At 39.0% G+C, this 19,435-nt stretch overlaps 1 protein-coding gene across 2 annotated transcripts in view; it reads left to right on the plus strand.

Moving 5' to 3' along the window:
- Nucleotides 1-2,369, plus strand: part of fign (fidgetin) — a 118,979-nt gene extending 116,610 nt beyond the window's left edge. For both annotated transcript variants that reach the window (XM_034186330.1, XM_034186329.1), the window contains exon 3: nt 62-2,369. In XM_034186330.1, the coding sequence (XP_034042221.1) occupies nt 62-2,289 (2,228 nt within the window). In that variant the 3' untranslated portion in view covers nt 2,290-2,369. The remainder of the gene's footprint in view (nt 1-61) is intronic.
- The last annotated feature ends 17,066 nt before the right edge of the window (nt 2,370-19,435 follow it).

Consider the following 19,435-nt stretch of genomic DNA (forward strand, 5'->3'; position numbering starts at 1 on the left):
AGATTCTTTGGCACGACTAATGCTTATTTTGATATATTTTTGCTTTATGTTGAATATCTAGGCCTAAAGATGCAGTGGACCCCAGAGCACACACAATGGGCGGAACAGCACTTTGACATCTCATCCACCACCCGTTCACCAGCACATAAAGTCGAGGCTTATCGGGGCCACTTACAGCGGACGTACCAGTATGCTTGGGCAAATGATGACATTTCTGCACTGACTGCCTCTAATTTACTTAAGAAATATGCGGAGAAGTACTCTGGGATCCTAGAGGGCCCAAATGAAAGAGCCCTGCTGTGTTCCTACTCTGATAGCTCCACCGGACTCATGAATGGACGGAAGACAGAGAATGAGTCCTGGCAGGAGGGGATTTACCCAATGAACTGTGTTCCAGATGTTATATCTGTGAGCAAAGCTGGAATGACAGCTGCCCTACCCCCTACAGATGTGTCAGCTAGCATAGGCAGCTCTCCTGGGGTGGCCAGCAGTCTGTCTGAGACAAACTATTCCAGCAGTAACTGTGGGAGTCACACAGCTACGACTCTCCACTCGGGTCTCCCCTCTCAGGAATATACCACCAGCTACAACGGCTCCTACCTGCATTCTAGTTATAGTGGTCAAAGTACCCCCGGCCTTCCCTCCCCACACCCATCTCCTTTGCACAGTGCTGGGCTCTTACAGCCACCACCTCCCCCCAGCCTGGTGCCCAGCTACAATGCCGGGTCTCCAAACATTTCCAACTACAATTATTCTTCAACAGGGTATCCTGCTCAGACTGCTGTTGGCCCTGGTTATAGTCCTGGGGGAGCGCCCCCTCCTTCTTCTTATCTGCCATCTGGAATTGCAGCTCCAACGCCGCTCCCTTCTTCTACACTGCCAGGTTACACCTACCAGTCCCTTAATCATACCCCAATTGCACCAACACCGTTAAATGGCAGTACATCCAACTCATTAAAACGAAAAGCTTTCTATATGACTGGACATGGAGACATGGACTCTAACTATGGTAATTTCAATTACAACCAACAGCGCTCCTCACAGAGCCCAATGTACAGAATAGCAGACAGCAGTGTCTCAGATGCCAACAGAGGTAATGGCTTTGACAGAAACTCTGAGGCATCTTCTTTAACATTTAAGACAACCAAGCAGCCAATATCTTCTGATCAGCCAAGAAAATTTAGCATGCTCTCTGGCCGGGCATCAACTCCTCCAACATATGGGTCAACCAAAAGCTCTGGAGGTGACATCAGAACAGGCGAGGGCTACAACAAGTTTGGTTCTCCCATCATGAGCGAGCAAACTGAAGAGCACAGACAGCATGTCCCTCATTCCATCACAGGTCCTGACATTGTTACAGCTACCTCAACCATTCATGCTGCAGAGGAACAACTGAAGAACAGTGATTCCAACCTGGTGGAAATGATCACAGCGGAAATCCTTCAGCAAGGCCCTCCAGTGGATTGGGGTGACATTGCTGGTCTTGACATGGCCAAAGCAGCCATCAAAGAAGAGATACTCTGGCCAATTTTGAGGCCAGACATGTTTAGTGGACTTGCCACATTACCTCGGAGCCTCCTTTTGTTTGGACCTCAGGGAACTGGCAGAACTCTGTTGGCCCGCTGCATGGCCAGCCAACTGGGAGCTGCATTCTTCCACCTGAGCAGCTCTTCTCTAGTAACCAAGTGGCTGGCAGAAGGGGACAAAATCATCCAGGGATCTTTCCTGGTAGCCAGGTGTCGCCAACCGGCAGTTGTATTTATCAGCGAAGTGGACCTGCTACTGTCAGCTCAACTTAGTGAGGAGAGTCCAGTGAATCGCCTCAAGGCAGAGCTTCTCATGCAGCTTGACAGTGTTCTTACCTCTGCTGAGGACCACGTGCTTGTGGTCTGCTCCACGAACAAGCCTGAAGAGATACCTGAATCTCTCCGGAGATACTTTACCAAACGACTGCTTATACCTTTGCCAGATGGAAAAGCAAGACACCAGATAATCAGCCAACTGCTTTCACAGCACAACTACTGTCTTAGTGACAAAGAGATGTCACTATTGGTTCAGAGGACAGAGGGTTTTTCAGGACTGGACATGGCCCAGTTGTGTCAAGAGGCTGTGGTCGGTCCTCTTCACAGCATTCCCAGTACTGATTTATCAGCGATCCACCCCAGTCAGATGAGACCTATCTCCTACCAAGACTTTGATGGTGTGTTCTGCAAATTCCAGCCTAGCATATCACAAAAGGAACTTGACATGTATAATGAGTGGAATAAAATGTTTGGTTGTACTCAGTGACAGAAACTTAACGCAGTATCTTTAAATCCGTGACCATCCAAGTGTTTTCCCTACAGTAAAATGATATCGGACTGGAAAAACAGCCCTGACTGGACATCCTGCACACAACGAAGGGATTGCTCAGAAAAGACTTAGAAGGGTTTCAATATCAAATGCCTGTTTGAACTCCACACCTTGGTAAAAAAAAATCTATTAAATGCTTTATATAGCTGATGTGCTCAATGAAATTTAATGGTCCTATAAAAGATGGACCACTGTTTGTGTATATACATATATAAATATATATTATTCTGCTGAATTTGAGATTTTGTTGCTATCAAGTGCCTGAGGTGGTGCTGTTTTATTTTTTGTTTTTTGTGCCTCACACTCTACTCAACAAAAATATAAACGCAACACTTTTGGTTTTGCTCCCATTTTGTATGAGATGAACTCAAAGATCTAAAACTTTTTCCACATACACAATATCACCATTTCCCTCAATATTGTTCACAAACCAGTCTAAATCTGTGATAGTGAGCACTTCTCCTTTGCTGAGATAATCCATCCCACCTCACAGGTGTGCCATATCAAGATGCTGATTAGACACCATGATTAGTGCACAGGTGTGCCTTAGACTGCCCACAATAAAAGGCCACTCTGAAAGGTGCAGTTTTGTTTTATTGGGGGGGATACCAGTCAGTATCTGGTGTGACCACCATTTGCCTCATGCAGTGCAACACATCTCCTTCGCATTATCCGTGAAGAGAACACCTCTCCAACGTGCCAAATGCCAGCGAATGTGAGCATTTGCCCACTCAAATCGGTTACGACAACGAACTGGAGTCAGGTCAAGACCCCGATGAGGACGACGAGCATGCAGATGAGCTTCCCTGAGATGGTTTCTGACAGTTTGTGCAGAAATTCTTTGGTTATGCAAACCGATTGTTCCAGCAGCTGTCTGAGTGGCTGGTCTCAGACGATCTTGGAGGTGAACATGCAGGATGTGGAGGTCCTGGGCTGGTGTGGTTACACGTGGTCTGCGGTTGTGAGGCTGGTTGGATGTACTGCCAAATTCTCTGAAACGCCTTTGGAGATGGCTTATGGTAGAGACATGAACATTCAATACACGAGCAACAGCTCTGGTTGACATTCCTGCTGTCAGCATGCCAATTGCACGCTCCCTCAATCTTGCGACATCTGTGGCATTGTGCTGTGTGATAAAACTGCACCTTTCAGAGTGGCCTTTTATTGTGGGCAGTCTAAGGCACACCTGTGCACTAATCATGGTGTCTAATCAGCATCTTGATATGGCACACCTGTGAGGTGGGATGGATTATCTCAGCAAAGGAGAAGTGCTCACTATCACAGATTTAGACTGGTTTGTGAACAATATTTGAGGGAAATGGTGATATTGTGTATGTGGAAAAAGTTTTAGATCTTTGAGTTCATCTCATACAAAATGGGAGCAAAACCAAAAGTGTTGCGTTTATATTTTTGTTGAGTATATATAAAAAAGCTTTAAAATGAAACAAAAAACTTGCTTTCTCCATAAATCAGTGTTCTACAACTGTCTATTGTTTTGTGCTCTCTGTGAACAGGTGTGGGTTTGATTTTTAGTTAAGCTAAACTTATTGTTTTTTTTTGGGGGGGGGGGGGGGTCTATGGTCAAAGGTTTTGTATGTATGAATCATTTCATTACAACAATAGTTTTTTTTTTTGTTTTTTTTTTTGCTCGATTAATACAATTTGTTTTCCAGCAAACTCTACGTGAATTTGGTTGCTGTAGTATTCACTCTCAAAAATAAATAAATAAAAATAAATTAAATTAAAAATGCAAATGAAAAACAAATAAACAACGCTTTACACCATGACTTCAAATTACACAGTGAATTACTATTTTGTTGATAAAATGTTGTTAATGTAGTAATCGCAGTATTTCATGCAAACTTAAAAATACCATTTTTTATCCTTACATTTTTAAAAACTCAGGAAAATTACAATTGTATAGTACCTCACAAGCTTGTGTTTGTGGCACTACACATTACATCATTTGGCTTGCATTTGAAATTTCATTAACCCACCATGTAAAGTTATTGATACCTCAAAAGGTCAAAACAAAGTGAGAAGGCTGTTACAAAGAATGTGTGAAAAGAAAAAATTGCAGTTATTTACTTTTTGATGTGCTTGATGTGGAAATTGTATTTTGTCCTTGAAAAAAAAATACAGGAGCTGTTCGATCTATTTCAGCCTCATGGCTATTTTCTATAAAATAAGTTATTTGCATAGGCTATCAGAGAGAAAACCTTTTTTTATCAAATACAACAGCACGGTTTATTTCATTTTCTGTGTGCAGGTGGAATTGTTCAGCTTGTCGTGATGTAAAGCTGAGAAAAATTAGCAAAGAGCAGACAAACATCTTGGGGTTGAGAAAAAACAACTGCCCCAAGCTGTTTCAATTCATTCTGCTACTGTTTTATCGTTAATGTAACCTAAGGATTATGCAGAGCCTAATTCCCCTCTACCTCTATTTCTTATTTATCTCCAAAAGACAAATTTGTGAAGGCAACGAAATGTCAGCACCTATTCAGCTCACTTGTTGGTAAAAACCACTGAGAGAACACCAAAATCTATAAGCTTTACAGTTTTGATAACAAGCATGAACACTATCTCTCACTACATGACACAGAAAAAGGGAATACCAGTGAATAGCACATTTGGGATACACACTATCTTTGCCTTAGGACACTTTGTTGCCATTGTTTAAGACCGGTGAGAAGAATTAATTCAGCCTCTGAATTTATAATGTCAAAGAGATGACCAGTTGCATGGAAAATTCTAAAATAACAAATATTGTGTTTGTTTGTTCAACTAATGTTCTGATATCCAAAGACATACGAGGTCTGTCCATAAAGTATCGTACCTTTTTATTTTTTTCAAAAACATATGGATTTCATTCATATGTTTTTACGTCAGACATGCTTGAACCCTCGTGCGCATGCGTGAGTTTTTCCACGCCTGTCGGTGACGTCATTCGCCTGTGAGCACTCCTTGTGGAAGGAGTGGTCCCGCCCCCTCGTCGGATTTTCATTGTCTGGAAATGGCGGAATGAAAAGGACTTTTTTCCATCAGAATTTTTTCAGAAGCTGTTAGAGACTGGCACCTAGAAACCATTCGAAAAATTTATCTGGCTTTCAGTGAAAATTTTACGGGCTTCACAGAGAATAAGGACTTTAACTACATCTTTAAGGACCCCTTTAAGGACGGTCGGTGCGCCGCGCTGCGAACTGCGACAATGCGGCACAAACCACTGGATCATTTCTAAGCTGATGGTTCTGTGGATATGAGACCGTCGTGTGCTCTTTCTCTGGTTATCACAAGACCTGGACATCAGCCATTTTCCAGCAGATTTCACTTTTAACAAGAGATTTTGTCATGGAAAGCCACGCGGAGGCTTCGCGCGTCACGACCGATTCGCTGATGAAGCGAGACAAAGGAACACCTCCGTTTCGGAGTGTTAGAGGACAAGTTGGGACATGTCTATCTCGGCTTTCAGTGCTTACCAGTCGAGTGAGTATAAAAGAACTTGTGGAGAGCTGGACATGTCCCAATTTTTTTTTTTTTTTACCCAGCAGATGGTCAATGATGGATTTAAATTTTATATTACTTTACTTTAAAAAAAAAATCTCAACATGGAAGTGGTGAACATTTTTGAAAAGTGCAAAGTTGTATCTTTTAGCCCAAGTGTGTCTGTCATCATTATGAAAAGTATAAGAAAACTAGTAAAATATGCAGTAATGTTGCTTTCATACATTCCTACTAATTGCTAATTTCATTACATAATTACATTACTAATACATTTCTTTGGTCCCAACCAGGGACAAACTGCTGGAATGCTGCAGTTTTTCATTGGTTTGCTTTGCAATCATGCGCCAGTACAGTAGTGTTCAGAATAATAGTAGTGCTATGTGACTAAAAAGATTAATAAGGACCTGTGGCCCACTCTTGGACCAACTGTGCTGGAAATTATTAATCTTTCTATAATGTCTGGATCTGTTCATAAATGTTTCAAATCTGCAGTGATTAAACCATTACTTAAGAAACCTAATCTTGACCCTAGTGTATTGACAAACTATCGGCTGATATAAAATCTGTCATTTTTCTCTAAAATTCTGGAAAAAGTGGTGTCACGGCAGTTTGTAGACTATTTTACTGAGAATAATCTCTTTGAGCCACTGCAGTCTGCTTTTAGAAAATATCATTCCAGAGAGACGGCTCTCACTAAAGTGGAGAATGATCTGCTTACAATGGATTCGGACACCACTACGGTTCTGTTGCTGTTAGATCTCAATGCTGCATTTGATACAGTGGATCATCATATTCTACTTGATAGGCTGGAAAATCATTTTGGGATTACTGGGAGTGCCCTTGCATGGCTGACGTCATACTTGACCAGTCATTCTCAGTGTGTTTTGTACAGTAACACTACCTTCCTCCTTAGTGACATGAAATTTGGGGTTCCACAGGGGTCTGTGTTAGGCCCCCTGCTTTTCTCCCTTTATATAGCACCCCTTGGGAACATATTCCAGCATTTTGGGATTACCTTTCACTGCTATGCAGATGATACTCAGTTATACATGCCAATAACTGCTGGTAATCTCGTTCACATAAAATCCTTAGAAGCCTTGCAGCAGTGACAAGTTGGATGTCTAGAAACTTCCTACTTTTAAACTCTGATAAGACTGAAATGAAGGTTCTTGGTCCAGTGAGACATCGGCATCAATTTGACCAGTTAATGCTCAGCCTCGGCTTGTGTGTCATACATCACACTAACAAAGTGAGGAACCTTGGGGTAATTTTTGATCCTTCGTTGTCCTTTGGCCTCCACATTAGAAATATTACTAGGACCGCTTTCTTCCACCTGCGAAATATAGCAGAGATTCGTCCCATCCTGTCTATGACTGATGCTGAGACCCTGATCCATGCATTTATCTCTTCTAGATTGGACTACTGCAATGTTCTGATTTCTGGTTTACCGCAGTCTAGCATTAGGGGTCTCCAATTGGTTCAAAATGCTGCAGCCAGACTTTTGACACGAAGCAGAACGTTCAACCACATTACACCCATTTTGGCATCCCTTCACTGACTTCCTGTCCCAGTGAGATAAGAGTTTAAGGTTCTGCTACTAACCTATAAAATTATTCATGGACTGGCACCTCCCTACCTAGCTGACCAAATTAAACCTTACGTACCGGCCCGGGCTTTACGTTCTCAGGGTGCAGGACTACTTTGTGTCCCTAAGGTGAATAAGAAGTTTGCGGGTCACAGAGCTTTCTCTTATCGTGCCCCTGTTCTGTGGAATGATCTCCCTGCATCAATAAAACAGTCAGATTCTGTGGAGATTTTCAAGTCCAGACTTAAGACGCACTTATTTTCCCTTTCATATGGCTAGCATACTGGTACAGTTTTGCTTTACGCTTTTTACTCTTTTAATTCATTTATTAGTAATTGGTCTTTTAGTGAAGTTTAGGGCTTGTGGCCGGCGATCACCTTAGTATTTCTCTGTTTTTCTTGTTGTTTAGTGCTGGCAAATTATACAGTATTTTTTGTCTTTCTGATGCCTGATTCTGTTTTTTCTCTCTGTTTAAGGTGCAGCTCCATCCAGAGATGGGAGTTGTATTCGTGTTGGCGATCCTCCTGTCCTGTGCGGCAATAGCATTTCTTGTATATTCATCTGTGAATTGTTCTGTATAGCATATAGTAATAGCATGGCCCAAGCAGAGGGTCACCCCTTTGAGTCTGGTCTGCTAGAGGTTTCTTCCTCAGAGGGAGTTTTTCCTTGCCACTGTTGCTCTGGGGGTTGGTAAGGTTAGACCTTACCTGTGTGAAGCACTTTGAGGCAACTCTGTTGTGATTTGGCGCTATATAAATGAAAATAAATTAAAATTGAAAATCCATGTTTTGAGTATATTTCTTATTGTTACATGGGAAACAAGGTACCAGTAGATTCAGTAGATTCTCACAAATCCAACAAGACCAAGCATTCATGATATGCACACTCTTAAGGCTATTATTGGGCTAAATTGGGCTAAATTGGGCTATTAGTAAAAAAAAGTAGAAAAGGGGGTGTTCACAATAATAGTAGTGTGGCATTCAGTCAGTGAGTTCGTCAATTTTGTGGAACAAACAGGTGTGAATCAGGTGTTCCCTATTTAAGGATGAAGCCAGCACCTGTTGAACATGCTTTTCTCTTTGAAAGCCTGAGGAAAATGGGACGTTCAAGACATTGTTCAGAAGAACAGCGTAGTTTGATTAAAAAGTTGATTGGAGAGGGGAAAACTTATACGCAGATGCAAAAAATTATAGGCTGTTCATCTACAATGATCTACAATGCTTTAAAATGGACAAAAAAAAAAAAAAAAAAAACAGAGACACGTGGAAGAAAATGGAAAACAACCATCAAAATGGATAGAAGAATAACCAGAATGGCAAAGGCTCACCCATTGATCAGCTCCAAGATGATCAAAAGACAGTCTGGATTTACCTGTAAGTTGCTGTGACAGGTTAGAAGACGCCTGTGTGAAGCTAATTTATTTGCAAGAATCCCCTGCAAAGTCCCTCTGTTAAATAAAGATGTGCAGAAGAGGTTACAATTCACCAAAGAACACATCAACTGGCCTAAAGAGAAATGGAGGAATATTTTGTGGTCTGATGAGAGTAAAATTGTTCTTTTTGGGCCCAAGGGCCGCAGACAGTTTGTGAGACGACCCCCAAACTCTGAATTCAAGCCACAGTTCACAGTGAAGACAGTGAAGCATGGTGGTGCAAGCATCATGATATGGGCATGTTTCTCCTACTATGGTGTTGGGCCTATATATCGCATACCAGGTATCATGGATCAGTTTGGATATGTCAGAACACTTGAAGAGGTCATGTTGCCTTATGCTGAAGAGGACATGCCCTTGAAATGGGTGTTTCAACAAGACAATGACCCCAAGCACACTAGTAAACGAGCAAACTCTTGGTTCCAAACCAACTAAATTAATGCCTCGCAGATGTGAAGAAATCATGAAAAACTGTGGTTATACAACTAAATACTAGTTTAGTGATTCACAGGATTGCTAAAAATTGCAGTTTGAACATAATAGTTTTGAGTTTGTAGCATCAACAGCAGATGCTACTATTAGTGTGAACACCCCCTTTTCTACTTTTTTTACTAATAGCCCAATTTCATAGCCTTAAGAGGGTGCATATCATGAATGCTTGGTCTTGTTGGATTTGTGAGAATCTACTGAATCTACTGGTACCTTGTTTCCCATGTAACAATAAGAAATATACTCAAAACCTGGATTAATCTTTTTAGTCACACAGCACTACTATTATTCTGAACACTACTGTATCTGAAGGGTTCAAATGCAAAACCCAGTATCTCCAAAACAATAAATTTTTAGTTGAGGCCAACATGTACTTGGCTGTCAAGGCGACCATCAGCATGCAAAATATGAACGAATTTGAACAAACTGTTTTCATTTTATTGATGAAAGTCTGTGCATTTCTGAATATGGTTTCCTTTAAATCTACATTTTCAACTGCATTTTTCTCCATTAAAAAAAATACTTATTGGTTTTTGCATCTGAACTCTTCATTTCTAATCTGAATTTAATAACAGAAGTCGGATGTGAGGACACTGTCACCCTCATTGGTCAGACATTCTGGGGTGTATGTACCTTTTAGCAGCATCTTCAGGAGTCTGATGGTGTTGTAATATCAAAGCTATCACTAGCCTCAACTGGTTTCCAGACAATTTGTTTTATAGTGCGATACTACAGACTGCTGGAAAAACAACTCTTCTCTGTAAGTACTTCAATGAACACCTTAGACATTGTTTTGTATTTTTGTGGGGTTTTACCAGCTGTACAGTGTTGTGTTCCTCTGAAAACATTTTCAATAAAGTATCACAACACTCCATATTCAGTTTTTCATTGCAAAAAAAAAAAAAAAAATCTAATAATGTGCTATTCATGTTTGGTTCAGTTGCACTGGTCAACATGATTTTTTTTTTTTTTTTGCATGGAGTTTTTCAACAGATTTTGGGTCATTTGGGGGTGCTGAATCCAAATCTGGTTTCGTTTTTGCCAATCACATCACATTTTTGAGAAATGAAACCATATTTCTCGTATCAAGCATTGAAGCAAAAGCTGCAGCCTCGCACACATCTTTGATGCCATAAACGATATTACGACTCTTGTTCACATCTCGCAAACCTCTTTTAAAAATGATGCTTTTGAAGCTGCTCTTGTGCAAATTAGCGGCATCAAACTCCTGAGTGAATGAGCAACTTTTGCGTAAACCATCAATACGGAACATGCAGATTGCAAAAAAAAAATAAAAAAAGTGATGTGATAAAGGAAATCTTAGCTCAGATTTTGATTCAGCGCTCCAAAATGACCATAAATCAGTTCTCAAAGTCCATGTAAGATTTTTATTTATTTATTTATTTATTTATTTTTGATCAGTGTTACTTTGTGCAGTGGTTTGCTTTGTGTTCTCACCACATGTGAACCGTACCATAGGAACCAAGCCAAGTCCCACCATGGTTCATTAGTTTTGTCGGCATCAGTTTGAGTGCATGTTCAGACTTCCACATAGAAACTGACCAGTTGAAAAGATTCAACAGGGTAGATGTGAAATCAGACACCCCCCAACAAAACTGTAACACATGAATTTAAGACATTTTACCTTTGGTTTAAAGCACCTTTACCTGTCTGTGTTTATATAAACCATTCAAAATCAGTTAATCTCAAAGCAGAATGAGTCACATTTATTATCCAAATTAGTTTTCTTCTAACCAAAGAATTGAATCATTTGATAATTAAATAATAACCCGTCTCACATGTTCTTCACTGTCTGTGATCAGTACTGATTCCAAATTACTTTTCAGCTCTGACAGCAGAACTGGCAAGTGATGTTGTTGAATGTAAAGTACTACAGTAAAGTAGATACCACTGTACGTGCTTGTGTCAGACAGCAGATGCATTAAAAGATCTTGTTTTTCTTTGGTTTTCAGCAGCTATTTCAGTTCATCTATGGCTCATTGTTGATATGTAGACAGTGTGATCACTGTCACCTGGTTTGGCACCATTCCATTTTCATGGACCAACACTGGGATGTATCCAGACAATAACACAACCTCTACAAAGCGACAGAGAGTGCCAGTAATATCTTTTGATCCATGGTGACTCTATTTTTTTTCTTTTGTTTTTGTACTTGTTATTAACCTACTGGCTAATGTTATAAAACTGGAAGTAGGAACTTTTTTCCATGTCATAATTTCTAAACATATAAGATAAGAGAAGTAATGTTGAGCTACATGGATGCATATGTGTTATGGAATATACCCAGAAAGTGAATGTCTATGTTCTTCTCAGATTTGCCTTATTCCATTTGTGGGTCCATCCTTTGAATTTCACAAACATGATTTCCTGCTTCCCCTGTACAGGTTTTTTTTCCCACTGTTTAAATATTTTCAAATTTAATTTATCCTAAAATTGCACAGGTATGGTATTTTTACACCCACTTTAACTATGTCAAATGTGTTTATTCAAGTTTTATGCAGAAACAGTCTAAATGAACATATGTGAGGCACAATGCAGAAGAACTTAATGGGCCACAAATTCAGTGACAAAATTCATTTTCACATGAGAGAGCTTTGGATATGTATAGTAAAACATTCAGTTGCACATTAAAAATGTACCTAGGCCAAAGCCTCGTAATTCTGGAACTTTGCACTGGGATGAACAACACTTTGGACATTTGTAGCCCTATTTCTTAACATACAGCGGCTTATTGACATGAACCCTGTCCAGATATACATTTCTCTACACAGTATTGAATCCATTTTATTTATTGTTTATTATGGGATATATGATGTTTGTTCAAGATCACTTTTTGAGAAATAGACCAAAATGATGACGTTTGCCAATTTGACTATGTAAAAGTAAACACTTTAAAAAGTTGGAAGTAATGATCCAGTTTAAAGGGGTTCAACTACTTGATAACATTAATCATGTCATCCCATTTTGCAGAGATTGCTTGCAACATTATTACATAATCTGCTAACAGTCAAACAGCTGCAATCAAATACAAAGTGGAACTAATTATCCCACAACTTTATCTTACAGGTCCAAATATTGAAAAGGCCTGTTGGAAATATGCTGATAAAAACAGGATTCCTGTAAAACAGCTAAACAATAGTTCTTAATTACATGTCATGTTATTGCACAGTTTGCTGTTAGTGACCCGATAAACTTTGAATCCAAAGTACGGCTACAACTTTTGAGAGTGTTTTATGTTAAACTTAAAAGTGAGGTATTTGGAGTATTTTTTGCTGACTTCATTAAATCAATCATTAGCTCAGCTGCCATGACATACAGTAGAGGTGGTCAATACCGAGAATTTTGGTATTGATCCGATACCAAGTAAATACAGGCCCAGTATTGCCGATACCGATACCGATACTTTTTCATATTTAAGCTTCATAGATCCAAAGGATCCAAAAGACCTAGATTAGAATTTCGCCAAACATTGTACGTGACAACAAAATACTTTATTATCACAATCAACATTTTTGTTTAAAAAATATCACTCAACACAACTTAAAACAAAATCTCCTGAGGTAGAGAGCTGACAAAACACAATACAACAAAATTAACACACCACAACAAATACTTTAAAGTTTCAAACTTATTCTGTTTTTCAAGTCGAACAATACAATAAAATAATACAAAAAATAAGGAATTTCTTCCCTTCAGTGCACTTCTCTACATTGTTTCTTAAATAAAGAGTGTAAAAAAATAGAACTTAAAGCAAATTAAAACAATCTTCTGAGGTTAGAGAGCTGACAGACCACAAAAGAGAAAAACTAACACACCACAACAAATATTGTAAACAGTTTCAAACTTTTTTTTTCAAGTTGAACAATACAAGAAAATAATACAAAGAAAAAGGAATTTCCTCCCTTCAGTGCTCTTACAGACACAGAGTCGACTTTGATGAATCTGCGCGCACAGCAGTCAGTGTGTGCGGGAGAGAAAAAAGCTTGAGTATCGATCTTTTTACAGGAGGATCTTCCAATATCAATACCAGCATTGGTATTATTGATATTAGGATCGATCCGCCCACCACTAACATACAGTCAGTTAAGTGGACAAAAGCCTACATAGAAAAGCGCATGTAAGTGAAAAGAAACAGTGCCAGGCTGCCAGCATTTGATTTTTCACTTTACCTCAAGCAATGACTTCTTCCACAAGTTCCCATTAGCTTGCTAAAATACATCATCACATATCACTGGATTATTGGCATCAATTAAGCTAACCTCACTAGGCTAAGCAGTAAGTAATTCACAAAGCAGAGCCTTCGTTGTCACCAAAAAGGGTTTAAAACCTATGAGATTAAAGTGGACCTTTAAATGTACTGTTTAGCATATAAACTTTTAACAGAATCTCAAAACAGGACATAAAATGTGTCTGTTAGCACAAACACACAACAAGCTTAGCTCATTCTGCGATTTTTTTTTTTTGCTTTGTTTAAAACTTGGCATGATGCTAAAATTGCCAAAACTGTGATACAAACCATGCCTGTTAAATAAAAACAGAACCATGCATGCTAGTTAGCTTCTAGCTACAGCTAGTGCTTGCTTAACAACGGAAGTGAAGGCTTTACTATCTATCATCTTGTGCTTCAATATTTATTACAGCCTACATTGATTTATCAATATATTTTCTTTTAATTTTAGCAACAGAATACAAATGTAGACATTCAGTGTCCAAAATGATATGAGTATTTTACTTTTCTGAGCAAAATAAAGTGGTTGCTATTGTTCTGACATTTCCTTGATTTTCTGGCTCTTGTTCATGAAGACTATGAAGTGTGTAGAGACACCTCTTTATTCTATCAGTTGTTGTAAAATTTCAACATCCAACAGCTGCAAATACGAGGTCTGTCAATAAAGTAATGGTCCTTTTTATTTTTTTCAAAAACTATATGGATTTCATTCATATGTTTTTACGTCAGACATGCTTGAACCCTCGTGCGCATGCGTGAGTTTTTCCACGCCTGTCGGTGACGTCATTCGCCTGTGAGCACGCCTTGGGAAGGAGTGGTCCCGCCTCCTCATCGGATTTTCATTGTCTGGAAATGGTGGAATGAAAAGGACTTTTTTTCCATCAGAATTTTTTCAGAAGCTGTTAGAGACTGGCACCTGGAAACCATTCGAAAACTTTATCTGGCTTTCGGTGAAAATTTTATGGGCTTCACAGAGAATAAGGTGTGTTAGTACAGCTTTAAGGACCCCTTTAAGGACGCTCGGCGCGCCACGTTCCGAGCTGCGATGACGCGGCATAAGCCACCGGACCATTTCTAAATGGATGGCTCTATGGATACGAGACCGTCGTGTGCTCTTTCTCTGGTTATCACAAGAGCTGGACATCAGCATTTTCCGGCAGATTTCACTTTTAACAAGAGATTTTGTCATGGAAAGCCGCGCGGAGGCTTCGTGCATCACGACGATTCGCTTTGGAAGCGAGACAAAGGAACACCTCCGTTTCGGCGTGTCAGAGGACAGGTTTGGACATGTCTATCTCGGCTTTCAGTGCTTACCAGTCCAGTAAGTATCAGTGAAATTGTGGAGAGCTGGACATGTCCAAACTTGTCCCATGACACGCCGAAACGGAGGTGTTCCTTTGTCTCGCATCATCAGCGAATTGGTCTTTACGCGCGAAGCCTCCGCGCGGCTTTCCATGACAAAATCTCTTGTTAAAAGTGAAATCTGCCGGAAAATGGCTGATGTCCAGCTCTTGTGATAACCAGAGAAAGAGCACATGACAGTCTCGTATCCACAGAGCCATCCGTTTAGAAATGGTCCGGTGGCTTGTGCTGCATCGTCGCAGCTCAGAACGTGGCGCGCCGAGCGTCCTTAAAGGGGTCCTTAAAGCTGTACTAACACACCTTATTCTCTGTGAAGCCTGTAAAATTTTCACCGAAAGCCAGATAAATTTTTCGAATGGTTTCCAGGTGCCAGTCTCTAACAGCTTCTGAAAACATTCTGATGGAAAAAAAGTCCTTTTCATTCCACCATTTCCAGACAATGAAAATCCGACGAGGAGGCGGGACCACCCCTTCCCAAGGCGTGCTCACAGGCGAATGACGTCATCGACAGGCGTGGAAAAACTCACGCATGCTCACGAGGGTTCAAGCATGTCTGACGTAAAAACATATGAATGAAATCCATATAGTTTTTGAAAAAAATAAAAAGGACTGTTACTTTATTGACAGACCTTGTACATGCCAACCATGACCTTTCGTAATTACTCATGACCTGCATGGAATCAAAACCTTTGAAATAAAATATTTCAGACACAAAAGGGGTTGTGGAATTCATGATATGAGGTAAAAACTATGTATTGGAGATTTTCCACTATTCACATATCAACATTGCTAATCGTAGCATCGCAGTATATCTTTTAATATTGTTTTTTTTTTATTTGTTGTGTGTCACTGCACTCTCTTTCTGAATTTATGAACTGTCACTCACAGCAGCCTAAAAACCTAAAAGTCAGTACTAATTTGTATATTTTTTTTAATTCAACATAACACAATGCATTGTTACACTGGAAAACAACTGGGTGGCTGTAAAAATCATAAGCACTATTACAAACTTCTAATTAACTCTGAAGTCATGGCGTGATATATATTAAAAGGGGTAAACTTCAGTAGTATTTACATTTGTTGTGTTGTTAAAAATCTAAAATTCTTTATTAAAGCATCATCCTGTCATATAGTTGCTGTTTTTTTCTATGTTTATTTGTTCGTTTCTTATGTTGTTGTTGTTGTTTTTTATTTATTTATAGAAAACAGGTATTGTCACACATTTGCTTTTTGAGGTGGGATATGGCTCTCAAGCAGCTCAATAGAAGACAGTGTAACACAAAATGAAACTTGGAGCCACTTGAACAAAAGGTTTCATACAGTATGTACAGTTTTTATGAGTCATGACCTGACAATAAAAAGGCTTTTGAGACGTTCAAGCATTTTGAAAACACACTGTTATAAATAATGTATATTTCACACATTTCTTTCTTTGAAATTACCCATTCATTGTGACAAGTCATGAAAGAATGTACGATTAAAACCAACACATGCGAATCCTTTGGTAAGCATATCAAATCAGACACTCCATCGCGCATCCGTATTTGTTTAAGATTTTTAATTGTGTTGTTATTGTTGAAAAGGTAAGATTTTGATTCCATTCTTATGTACTTTGGTATTGCTACATTCTTTATAACCATTTCTACCTCATTGCTACATATTATACATGTAGTACTAATGTTCTGTCATTTTGAATGTTATGCATTTGTGGGAAAAAGAAGAAGAAAAAAAAGAAAATCAAAACAAGAGCTTGCCCTTGTATCTGAACAGTCTACCTCAAACAGACTGTCGCTACACTGTCCAAAACTTGTTGCAGAAAAGATAAGGCACCTTGTTGGAAAGCTGAGATTGACTCTGCAATACAACGCCACATGTCTTTAAATTTGTTATGGACTGTGAAGATCTCAGACAAGCTCTAAAATGCAAATATTTAATGTAACAAATTGCTGTTTGAATTGTAGTGTGCATGTCAATGTGTATGTATGTGCACTTGCAATTTTACAGGCAAGTATGAAGGGTCAACATTATGATATGAACAATTTCAGTTTTTACTTTTCATATACTTGTATAGAGAATAAACTTGCACATAGCTGTATGTATTGTACATTTGCTAATGCTACACAGCATACATACTAAAATGCACCACATACATGTTTATATGTGTGTATGTATTGCCATACTTACAGTACAGTCAATTTAAATGTATTTTCTTTTCAAGGCACATAACAATGGTTATTGAAATCCTGAATAAAGTTTTCTTTTTCTCCGAAAACTGCTATTTATTCACTCAATTAAATTTGCAGATTAATTCCAACATGTGCTATTTGCATGCTAAGATTCTTCTTGTGAGTCACCTACAAAAACAGCTTTGGCCAGAACATCTTTAATTTCTTTAAATCACATCACATGACGTGAAACTAATTTAGTTTGCAGAAGATGATTTCCTGCTTTTTTTTTTTCATTTATTTATTTTTTGCACTCATTTGTGCTATGAAATTTTTAATGAAAACCACTGACAAATTGCTTCTGCACCTCTCTTTTATAAATTCTAATTGTGAAATGAAAAAAATTCAAATTTCTCTTTTATAGTATTATTGTGAAGTTTGAACATGTGTTTACGAAAAATTAAGATGAAGCAGAGAAGTCACAGTATATGGTGTTAAAGCAGCATGAATTGTAATGGATCCAGTATGACATCAGATCTAATAAGATGTACAGTATATGATGGTTTTGCACAAATGCTGATATATCAAACTAATTTTAATATATAATTTAATTAAAATGTGCTTTAAATTAACCAAAATTGTATTGAATAAAGACTTGAGTTGTATGATGTGAAAAAGTTAGTTTCATATTGTCAGCTCGGTTAATGTGATTTAATTCCTTCATGAGTATTTCAAAGAGATGATATAAAACACATTAAACATACTGAACAAATGAAATTACCCATTTAAAGGTTGGTTGTTCAGCATTTGTATTACACTGAAGAACATTTTCCAATGTTAATTCTTACACATTTCTTTATTGAAAAAACGTATCTTAACTATTTCTTTGATCTATTAAATAATATAAAATTATTATTGGACAATAATCAGAAACAATCACAAGAAAAATCAGCTAAATAACCCATTGTGTATAATTTGTAACTTGCTTAAATGAGCTATGCTCCATTATTCACTGAACCAACATTTATTTTAATTGACATCATGTACAGAGGATGGAAAGCTCTTCAACCTGAGCAGACGAAAAAGAAAATAACCGCCACTCATGGACTTCCAGTATGCAGATAACAGCAGCGTGCCATCCTTTCCTGAAGAAGGTCTTCAGCAAATCTTTGTAACCTTTGAGGAAGCCTACACCAAGCTTGCCCTTCACATCAACTTGATGACACAAATCCTGTACCAGTCTCCACGCAACATGGTCAATCCAAAGTTTCCTGTTGTGACACTGCATGGACAGATCCTAGAGAATGTGACCCACTTTCCATACCTGGACAGCCATGTGTTATCAAATGCTGGCATTGATGACAAGATTCAACACTGACTCAAGTGTACAGGACCTGCCTTTGGCCAGCTATGTACCTGTGTTGTCAACAACAAAGACCTACAACATGAGATGAAACTCCTTGTCTACAAAACCATTGTCATGTCAACCCAGCTGTACGGATCTGAGACCTGGACCACCTACTGCAGCAACCTGAAGACCCTTGAGTAATTTCCCCAGTGTTGCCTGAGGAGTATCGTCCAGATCAATTGAGTAGACTACTGTACCAGCATTAGCATCCTGGCTGAAGCCAAGCTCTAGAGCATAGGTGTCAAACTGAATCCAGAAAGGGCCAAGGAGGTGCAGGGTTTTTTTGTAACCACCAACTCCCCCAGGTGATTTCATTGATGAACTCGTCCCATCTGCATAAAGTGATGCTAATCAGTGAAGTCACCTGACCATGACTGGGAGAAGCTTCCCGCGGCATACATGTGCAGCATCTTTAAGAAACAGTGCACATCAAGACTGAGCCTGTTCAGTCATTGCCACGCCCACCATTCTGTCTGGGAATCGATCAAGAAGTGATCTTCCTCACAGAGACATTGCAATGATGATGAATGAATGAATGATTTTTATTCAGCACACACGCACGCACAGACAAAATCTCTCATTTACAAAACAAGTCAAGAGAAAACAAAAATTAAAACATATAGAACAAAACTCATATTATACCACACCATCAATACCATAACATATTAATACAATAACGTGCTTTTGGAGGGCGGTATGCATTTTCAGAGGCCCGACGTCCATGTCCAGTCACCCAAAATGACAGATATTCGCCCATGTTAGGCGAGGGTGAATATCTGTCATTGCGGGCGATGGCAAGGACGGAGGGACTCAGAAAATGCAAACCGCACAACAACAGCATGTTATTTGCATTATTATCACTTACTGAGATACACAATACATAACGCATACA

This window comes from Thalassophryne amazonica, chromosome 14 (genome assembly GCF_902500255.1).
Source record: "Thalassophryne amazonica chromosome 14, fThaAma1.1, whole genome shotgun sequence".
In the NCBI taxonomy this organism is placed as follows: Eukaryota; Metazoa; Chordata; class Actinopteri; order Batrachoidiformes; family Batrachoididae; genus Thalassophryne; species Thalassophryne amazonica.